A 9,991-nucleotide genomic window follows, 5' to 3' on the forward strand; every position below is an offset into this window, starting at 1 on the left:
TTTCTCTCCCTTCCTACCTTCTACTCCTCTCTCTTCCTCTCCCCCCCAACTCTCTTCCTCTGCTCTTCCCCTCTACTCTCCTCCTCCCCCTCTACTCTCCTCCTCTCCTCTCCCCCTCTACTCTCCTCCTCTCCTCTCCCCCTCTACTCTCCTCCTCTCCTCTCCCCCTCTCCTCTTCTCCTCTCCTCCTCTCCCCTCCCTTCCTCTCCCCCTCTACTCTCCTCCTCTCCTCTCCACCTCTCCTCTTCTCTTCTCCTCTCCCCTCCCTTCCTCTCCCCCTCTCCTCCTCTCCTCTCCCTCTCTACTCTCCTCCTCTCCTCTCCCCCTCTCCTCTTCTCCTCCTCTCCCCCTCTCCTCCTCTCCTCTCCCCCTCTACTCTCCTCCTCTCCTCTCCCCCTCTCCTCCTCTCCTCTCCCTCTCTACTCTCCTCCTCTCCTCTCCCGTTCTCCTCCTCTCCTCTCCCTCTCTACTCTCCTCCTCTCCTCTCCCCCTCTCCTCTTCTCCTCCTCTCCCTCTCCTCCTCTCCTCTCGCCCTCTACTCTCCTCCTCTCCTCTCCCCCTCTCCCCTCTCCTCCTCCCTCTCTACTCTCCTCCTCTCCTCTCCCCTTCTCCTCCTCTCCTCTCCCTCTCTACTCTCCTCCTCTCCTTTCCTTCTTTATTCCTCATCTCTTCCTCACCCCCTCTCCTTTTCACTCCTCCTCTCCTCTCCTTACTGTCCTCTCCTCTCCTTTCCCTCCCCTCTCTCCCCCGCCCTAGCTTCGTCTCCTCCCCCCCCCCCCCCCCCCCCCCCCACCACCACAGAGGGTTCCTTATAGGGTTTCTGTAATTGCCTTGTGTGTTTGGGTTATTTTTTTAACACCTTATTGCATTCGGGGGCCTCCTGCTCTGACGCGCATCTGTGACCTCAAGCAACCCACCGGGGAGGGGAGAGCGCATGAGTGATCACCTGTGTTTGAGAGTGTGTGTGTGTGTGTGTGTGTGTGTGTGTGTGTGTGTGTGTGTGTGTGTGAGCAGTGGACAGCTTGTCCCAGTCTCAGGCCTGACTATTTGTGGTTGGCTTAGGCGAAGCCAAGGAGCCTCATTAAGGCGGAGGGCATGCAAGGCACCTGTTGTTGCTCCCCTCCCCTCCCCTCGCCTCCCCGTCACCGAGCAGGGACTTACCTGTTGTTCACCTGCGCCACCTTGTTGCCTTGTCGATGGCAACATGCGTCATTAGTGAGAGGCGTCAACACCCCCAACTGGGGATTAGGGGAGGAGGCAAAGAGTCACTGTAGCATGTGTGTGTGGCGCGAACACACACACACACACACTGCTTGCTGTGTGTGTGTGTGTGTGTGTGTGTGTGTATGTGTGATGCTTACTCCCATACAGACATATGCTCAGATTGCCGCTCGTACGTCCGTATTGCGGTCGGTGTGTCTCAGGGTGCACGGGGCAATTTAGCCAAAAACAAATTAGCCGAGTGAAGGAACAGTCTGCTCCGTGGCAGCGACGCACGTTGCATCACCCGTGTTGTGAATGTATTGTTTCTGTCAATGCTTAAAAGTGCCACTTTATGGTTTGGTGTAACCCGTTTAACGCATTCGCATCCTATTGGGGGGTTTAAACTGAGCACAAGTTAACAAACGTGCGGCCCATAGTTCCTGGTTATGGAAGATTCAAGAGGGTTTATTGTCAAATGCACAACCATTACAGCAGCAGTCGCTAGCAATGAAATCTTGAGTTTCAGGCTCCTTAACAATGCAATATAAAAATAAAAAAGTGTAAGAGAAACACAACTGGACATGAAATAATTAGAATATATAGAACAAATATATAGAATGAAGGTGCCTTGGAGTCAAACAGGTTCAATGGGTGTAGGCCTGTTCTGTCCTAAATCTTGGTCGAGTGTTCATGTACCATATTTGGAACAAAATGTGTGTGTGTGTGTTTGTTAAACCATGTGATCTCTTGTCCTCATACATTCTCACTTTCTCTGTTCTTCTCCTCTCTCCCTCTGCAGGGCCCTTGCACATGCCAAATTCACAAAGTAAGTCACACAGACTGTTTTGCATAATTTAAGATGACAAACCATCCAATGGCCTGTTTAGTGGTGTGTGCGTCCTTGCACGCTGCTGTATGTGTGTAAGGTCTACTGCGCTTCTCTTATGGAAGCAAAGCATTACAAAGGCCCCGCCGACTCCACTCATTTGGAATCGTAAAGTTGTGCTTCATGTTTGTTTTCTCTAAATAGGGAACTGAAATATGTCATTCAGAGGTTTGCCGAAGACCCAAGGCAGGAGGTGAGTTTGTGTGTGCGTGTGTGTGTGTGATTTTTGCATTTATTTGATGTGTACAATGGTCAGCAATAGACCTTTGCCTCAAATATGTTTGCTATTGCTTTGCGTGTGTGCGTGTGTGTGCTTGGTGTGTGTTTGCACACATTTTCCAGGTCCACTCCTGTCTCCTAAGCGTTCGCTCGGGGAAGGATGGCTGGTTCCAGTTGTACAGCCCTGGAGGCGTTGCCTGTGACGACGATGGGGAGCTGTTTGCCAGCATGGTGAGACCACGCACACACAGGAGCAAAGCCTTACGACCATCAGTACTAGTGTGTGGGTAAGATGCCGTGTGGATGAGTTGCTATTGCAGCATTCCTCACATCCAAAATGGTATTTGATGTAGGCTTGATTCCTCCCCCCCCCCCCTCCTCTCCTTGTCCCCCCGTCCCAGGTCCACATTCTCATGGGTTCCTGCTACAAGACCAAGAAGTTCCTGCTGTCTCTGGCTGAGAACAAGCTGGGCCCATGCATGCTGCTGGCACTGAGAGGGAACCAGACCATGGTGGAGGTACACACACGCGCACACACACACACACACACACACACTGAGAGGGAACCAGACCATGGTGGAGGTACACACACGCGCGCACACACACACACACACTGAGAGGGAACCAGACCATGGTGGAGGTACACACACGCGCGCACACACACACACACACACACACACACACACACACACACACACACACACACACACACACTGAGAGGGAACCAGACCATGGTGGAGGTACACACACGCGCGCACACACACACACACACATACTGAGAGGGAACCAGACCATGGTGGAGGTACACACACGTGCGCACACGCGAGCGCACACACACACACACACACACTGAGAGGGAACCAGACCATGGTGGAGGTACACACACGCGCGCACACACACACACACACACACACACACTGAGAGGGAACCAGACCATGGTGGAGGTACACACACGCGTGCACACACACACACACACACACACACTGAGAGGGAACCAGACCATGGTGGAGGTACACACACGCGCGCACACACACACACACACACTGAGAGGGAACCAGACCATGGTGGAGGTACACACACGCGCGCACACACGAGCGCACACACACACACACACACACACACACTGAGAGGGAACCAGACCATGGTGGAGGTACGCTCACACGCGCGCACACACACACACACACACTGAGAGGGAACCAGACCATGGTGGAGGTACACACACGAGCGCACACACACACACACACACATACTAAGAGGGAACCAGACCATGGTGGAGGTACACACATGAGCGCACACACGAGCGCACACACACACACACACACACTGAGGGAACCAGACCATGGTGGAGGTACGCGCGCACACACGAGCGCACACACACAAACACACACACACACACTGAGAGGGAACCAGACCATGGTGGAGGTACACACACGCGCGCACACACGAGCGCACACACACACACACACACACACTGAGAGGGAACCAGACCATGGTGGAGGTACACACACGCGCGCACACACGAGCGCACACACACACACACACACACTGAGAGGGAACCAGACCATGGTGGAGGTACACACATGAGCGCACACACGAGCGCACACACACACACACACACACACACTGAGAGGGAACCAGACCATGGTGGAGGTACGCTCACACGCGCGCACACACGAGCGCACACACACGCACACACACAGAGAGGGAACCAGACCATGGTGGAGGTACGCTCACACGCGCGCACACACACACACACACACACTGAGAGGGAACCAGACCATGGTGGAGGTACACACACGAGCGCACACACACACACACACATACTAAGAGGGAACCAGACCATGGTGGAGGTACACACATGAGCGCACACACGAGCGCACACACACACACACACACACTGAGGGAACCAGACCATGGTGGAGGTACGCACACACGCGCGCACACACGAGCGCACACACACACACACACACACACACACTGAGAGGGAACCAGACCATGGTGGAGGTACGCACACACACGCGCGCACAACCACGCACGCTAAACACATACACACACACACACACACAGTGAGAGGAAACCAGACCATGGTGGAGGTACGCACACACACGAGCGCACAACCACATACATATACGTACATACACAAACCAAATACATACACGTGTGTGTGTGTGTGTGTGTGTGTGTGGGGGGGGGGGGGGGGGTGGCTGCCATTGCCATCGTTCTTTGCAGAAAAAGCCAATTGTATTCAAGACATGAAGGTCATTGCTCGATTGTTACTGCTTCAACCCACAATGGGACTAAAATGCCCAGAATTCAAGGAATGGCAGCCGCCGTTAATGGAAGCAGAGACCTCTGCATGGGATGAATAGAAACCGTCAAAAGTGGTTGTTCATGATAACCTTTGATCCTTAAAAGGGCACTCCGTACCATCATCCAACCATTAGTCATGATCTCCCCTCCTCTAAGAGACTTATTGTAAGTGTGGTTGTCTGCTGAAGTGAAATGACACACCATCGTTCAGCCTCTTTCTGATCAGCATTATCTCTCTGTGTCTTTTGACAGCGTCATTTCTGTGATGCTTTCCCTGGCGACACATCATTAGTGTATCTCATCGCTAGAGGTGACGACTCTGGGTATCTCATCGCTAGAGGTGACGACTCTGGGGTGGGGTGCGTTTGTGTGTGTGATTCTGGGAAGGATGTGGTGCGCACTCTAGGGCAACACTGGCGCTGGAAGGGACTACCTCTGGTTCGTCTGTCCCTCGGTGTCTACAGGACACTTCTGTTCAGTAAAGTTTTTGTCTCTTTGTGTGTGTGTGTGTGTGTGTGTGTGTGTGTGTGTGTCTGTCTGTGTGTGTATGTGTGTTTGTGTCATGCCTGTGTGTGTGTGGTGTGTGTGTGTGTGTGTGTGGTGTGTGTGTGTGTGTCCAGATCCTGTGTCTGATGCTGGAGTACAACATCATGGAGAACAAGGACACCCAGCTCCAGATCATCTCCACGCTGGAGAGCACCCAGACGGGCCTGCGCATGTATGAGCAGCTCTGTGACCGGCAGAGAGAGCTCAAAGAGCTGGTGAGACACTCACACACACACACACACACACACACACACACACACACACATGCAGCAAAGGCATAACCCCTCCCCACACACACACACAAGCTACCCACACACATGTGCAGACCATAGAAACACGTGCATGCAGCCCACACAGACACACATGCAGAACAAGCACACACACACACACACACACACACACACACACACACACACACACACACACGCAGCCTAGGCATACAGACACACACACACACACACACAAACTCATACACACAGGCATACACATACACATGCAGCCCTTGCATACAAACACACACACACAAACCAAGGCTCGTTGCTCGTCCTCCTTGTGTAAATATTTTTGTTTATGGAACAAGTATGGCGGAAGCACGCTTACAAATATTATTGACCTGGAAGCCCAACATAAACATTCCTTCCAGTCGGCTCAAAATAGAAAGGAAAAAAAAGTAGTTTGCCCTAAGGCAGACCTCTCACATCAGATTTCACACAAACCAGCTGGTAACAGGCCGCGGACCTGGCACTTAGTGGCCCAATCAGGGCGCTAGAACAGTTTCCTCTTTGTTAGAAGACAATGCTGCTAGGAGTGCAGTCTTCCTGTTGCACAGTCTCTATGAGACTCACACACACCACCTAGTGTCTGACAAGAGAAGTGCAAGGCCTTGCCCTAAAGCGCCATCTCTTCTCTCCTCGTCTCATCTTCCTCCTCCTCACCCCCCCCCTCTCCTCCTGTCCTCCACAGCAAAGAAAAGGAGGACCCACGCGCCTCACCCTCCCCTCCAAATCCACAGTGAGAAACTCAGAATACCTTTGACCTTTCAATTCTCTCAGTCCAGTCCATCTATTTTTAGCCTACTTTAGTGGGCTTACATGATGCTCTTTGTTCACCAGTCCATGTCCTGACGTAGATTTATACATTTTACAATTGCATTTAGGGCATTTAGCATACGCTTTTATCCAAAGCGACTTACATTAAGTACATTTGTAATGAGAAAGTGAAACAACAATAGATCGCTGTCGGAACAATAAGGAAGTTGATAGAACCAAGTGCAAAGCACCAACAGTCGCTGGGTTAACCATTCCCCATATACAACATGATAGCGAGGCTAAGGTGCGTCATAACTAAGTAATAACTAAATACGACACACAATAAGTGCGTACATTAAGTCCCAGGACGTACAGCATACAACAAGTAGGAGGGCTGGGACAGGGTGGCTGTGCGGCGTCTAGGTGAACATGTATACCTATGCTAACTTTTAGTATGCTTTGAAGTTTGTAACCGTTTGGGGGTTTCATCCAATCACAAGCCACCGTGGTTGCTAACGCCAAGCCCCGCCCCCCCCATCCCCAGGACGCCGACCTGGCCCGCCTGCTGAGCTCCGGCTCCTTCGGTAACCTGGAGAACCTCAGCCTGGCCTTCACCAACGTCACCAGTGCCTGCGCCGAGCAGCTCATCAAGCTGCCCTCGCTCAAGCAGCTCAACCTGTGGTCCACCCAGGTACACACTCACACACTCACACACACACACACACACACACACACAGACGCACACACATGTAAGCAAACACAGATGCATGAACATGCTCGCCGATCACGCACAAACAAACACGCACACATAATACACAAAGCCATGTGCGCATCCATGCACCCACACACACAGAACGCTGAGTTCTGCATGAGGACAGTTCACCCCAGGAGTGTTTTCCCTCAAACAAGTGCTTGGAGCCATGGAGCATGCTGTGTAACACTGCTCAAACGCTAAACTAACTGTTGCTAATGATCACACATGTAACGGTTCACTCAAACACTGAACTAACCGTTGCTAATGATCACACATGTAACGGTTCACTCAAACACTGAACAAACCATCGCTACTGATAATAGATGTACCGGTTCACTCAAACACTGATTTAACCGTAGCTAATTCTAATAGGTGTAAAAGTGCTATGCTAACACCTCCCCCCCGCCCCAACATCCGTGTTCAGTTTGGAGACTCAGGGCTGCGGCTGCTGTCAGAACACCTGGCCTGTCTCCAGGTGCTGAACCTGTGTGAAACACCCGTCACCGACGCCGGCCTCCTGGCTCTCAGCTGTAAGTGCCACACCCACGCACATGTGCAAACACGTACACACACTGAAAACAAACACACACACACACACATGAGCACACAGGAACAGAGATGTCATCGAGCCTCACGAGCATGGTTAGTCATGTATTCAGATGGATCGCAGAAGGATCTTGTCGCTTTATGATTGGGGATTAGTTAAGCCTACTCAGTGGAATGCATTCATTTGAAACAAGAGCAGCATCAGTCGAGTGACCAAGAAAGGATTGGCAATAACCACAAACACCAAAACCAACAACATACCATACTGTTATGCACTACTATACATACACCAAACAAACACAAAAAATAGGAAGTCGACAGGGAATTGAATGAATACTTACTCGAATTGGACTGCATTTTTTTCCATTGCAGCCATGAAGAGCCTCTGCAGCCTGAACATGAACAGCACCAAGCTGACCGTGGACACGTACGAGGACCTCAAGGTGAGGCCGGGGAAAACACAGCATCACGCACACAAGGCAAACCTACCTACTGATCCCTCAACACCAGGAGCGGCCGTGGCTTCAGACACACTTCAGTGCTTTCCTGTAGCACTGACAGATCCTTCGGGTCGCATCCTCACGCACAGAACATTGCCCCCCCCCCCACCCCTCACTATCTCAGAAGATCACTTCAGCTCATACGAGAAGCAGCACAGGTTGAGCGAACATCTCTGAGGGCTCAGAGGAGGGAGGCCTTAGATGGCCCCCGTACATTAATTGTTATTATGTACAATCGATAGTGACACAATTCTTTGACAGAATTGACTGTGTGTTTTCTTTTTTTTTACTTTAGTTTTTATTGTGACTGTGTGTTTTCAAGCGATCTCACATTGGTTTCACGCAATGTCAGATTTCAGGATTTGACCTACTATATGAGTGTATTCTGTGTTTCTCAAGTTGGAAAGCCCTACAAGATACACATCCCAATGATGATTACTAACCGATCCTCTTTTTCTTTCACCTCGGCTAGGCCAAACTGCCAAATCTGAAGGAAGTGGACGTCCGCTACACCGAGGCTTGGTGATCCACTATGCTCTCGCCAGTTCTATACACACTCACCCACAGTCACACACACACACACACGCACACGCCCACACACACACACATCCGTAGATAAACCAATCAAGCTGTGTGGTGTCCGCCTGCCTCTTCGCCATCACTTCATCATTATCATCGTCGTCGTCGTCATCATCATCATCATCATCATGGCCGTCGCCAGGCCCACCGACACTTTGACGTCACCCTCATATCACCCTTCCAGACAGCACGTCGGTCAGAAGGGAGCTTCCGCCGCCTGCAAGGTCAACCCACAGCCAACCCCTCGCCAGGGGTAGCGGAAAAGAAAATGTTGTGGGGTTTTTTTACACAAACAGACCAATCCCCCTGAACATCGGTGGAGCTCGCTCCGTCGACATCATTATCAGAGGACAAGGACGACCCGTCCCGGTTAGGAGCCCTACACGGGCCCCTGAGCTCATCCCACCCCCTTTCCCCCCCCCCTCTCCCCTTAACCCTGCCAACACGCCGCAGCACAGTCAGGTTTCAGGCGTCTTGGAAGAGCAACAGCTCCCTCCTGGAACCCCTTCTCTGAGGAAAACGAGGAAACACTGAATGGGCCATGTGTCCTCTTTCATATCCCCACCTGGTTACTATTATTCGATGATTATTGTTCCGTTTAAAGGTCCTCCACACCCTTGTGGGATGACAGACAGATGAAGCAATTCACATTCCAGTATCATTTTTGATATGGTCTCCTATCTGTTCCAGATGTAGCTCTCTCTCTCTCTCTCTCTCTCTCTCTCTCTCTCTCTCTCTCTCTCTCTATCGACACAGATGATGTGTGGACAACCTCTGCCCCCCCCCCCCCCCCCCCCCCCCCCCCCCCGTTCCCTCACAGTTGTTGAGGACTTCGGCGATGGAACAGAACGGCTACAGGACGGCGCCTATTCCTCGTCCAGCTCCTGCTGAGAACACTGAAAACAAAACTCAAAACAATTTGTATCAACACGAATGAGCCTATTTTTCCAAGCATCTGTGGTTTCATATATGGTGTGTTTCAAATATCTATATTATACCCTGGACCTTCCCAGCTTTATCAGACGAAGAAGCAGGATTTTAGGATGCTTGGCTTTTGGTTGGGAAAAAAAAAAGACAAACAAGACGACAACCACGACTGAATAGATTGTTTTGTTCCTTTTAACTTTAGTAACTCGTTCTCAGTGTAAATATGATTAATGAACTCCCGTGCTAATGGCTATGTAGCAGTGGCCGGGTGGTCTGGGACCACCCTCTATTTATGAGTTCCCTTTCTAGAATGTCCTTTTCCAATGTTGTCAATCGTACCCTAACAGTTCCAGTAACTCAGACCAGGCCCTGTTGTCCTTCTGGTTTCTTTTGCTTACTTTTTTTTCCGGGGGGGGGGGGTAGTTTACGGGGAGGATGGCCAACATAAAAAAAACCCGTTCTGTACAGTCAACGGTATCGATTATTGTTCAGC

General features: G+C 51.2%; 1 protein-coding gene across 1 annotated transcript in view; it reads left to right on the forward strand.

Moving 5' to 3' along the window:
- The window catches only part of cmip (c-Maf inducing protein), a 29,349-nt gene extending 20,004 nt beyond the window's left edge, over positions 1 to 9,345 (forward strand). The window contains exons 12-21 of the mRNA XM_079743758.1: positions 2,003 to 2,029; positions 2,234 to 2,282; positions 2,432 to 2,539; positions 2,710 to 2,826; positions 5,239 to 5,379; positions 6,128 to 6,175; positions 6,737 to 6,883; positions 7,371 to 7,476; positions 7,865 to 7,935; positions 8,465 to 9,345. Of these exons, the coding sequence (XP_079599884.1) occupies positions 2,003 to 2,029; positions 2,234 to 2,282; positions 2,432 to 2,539; positions 2,710 to 2,826; positions 5,239 to 5,379; positions 6,128 to 6,175; positions 6,737 to 6,883; positions 7,371 to 7,476; positions 7,865 to 7,935; positions 8,465 to 8,518 (868 nt within the window). The 3' untranslated portion in view covers positions 8,519 to 9,345. The remainder of the gene's footprint in view (positions 1 to 2,002; positions 2,030 to 2,233; positions 2,283 to 2,431; positions 2,540 to 2,709; positions 2,827 to 5,238; positions 5,380 to 6,127; positions 6,176 to 6,736; positions 6,884 to 7,370; positions 7,477 to 7,864; positions 7,936 to 8,464) is intronic.
- Positions 9,346 to 9,991: the final 646 nt, after the last annotated feature.

This window comes from Pollachius pollachius (assembly GCF_949987615.1).
Source record: "Pollachius pollachius genome assembly, chromosome: 9".
NCBI classification, from domain to species: Eukaryota; Metazoa; Chordata; class Actinopteri; order Gadiformes; family Gadidae; genus Pollachius; species Pollachius pollachius.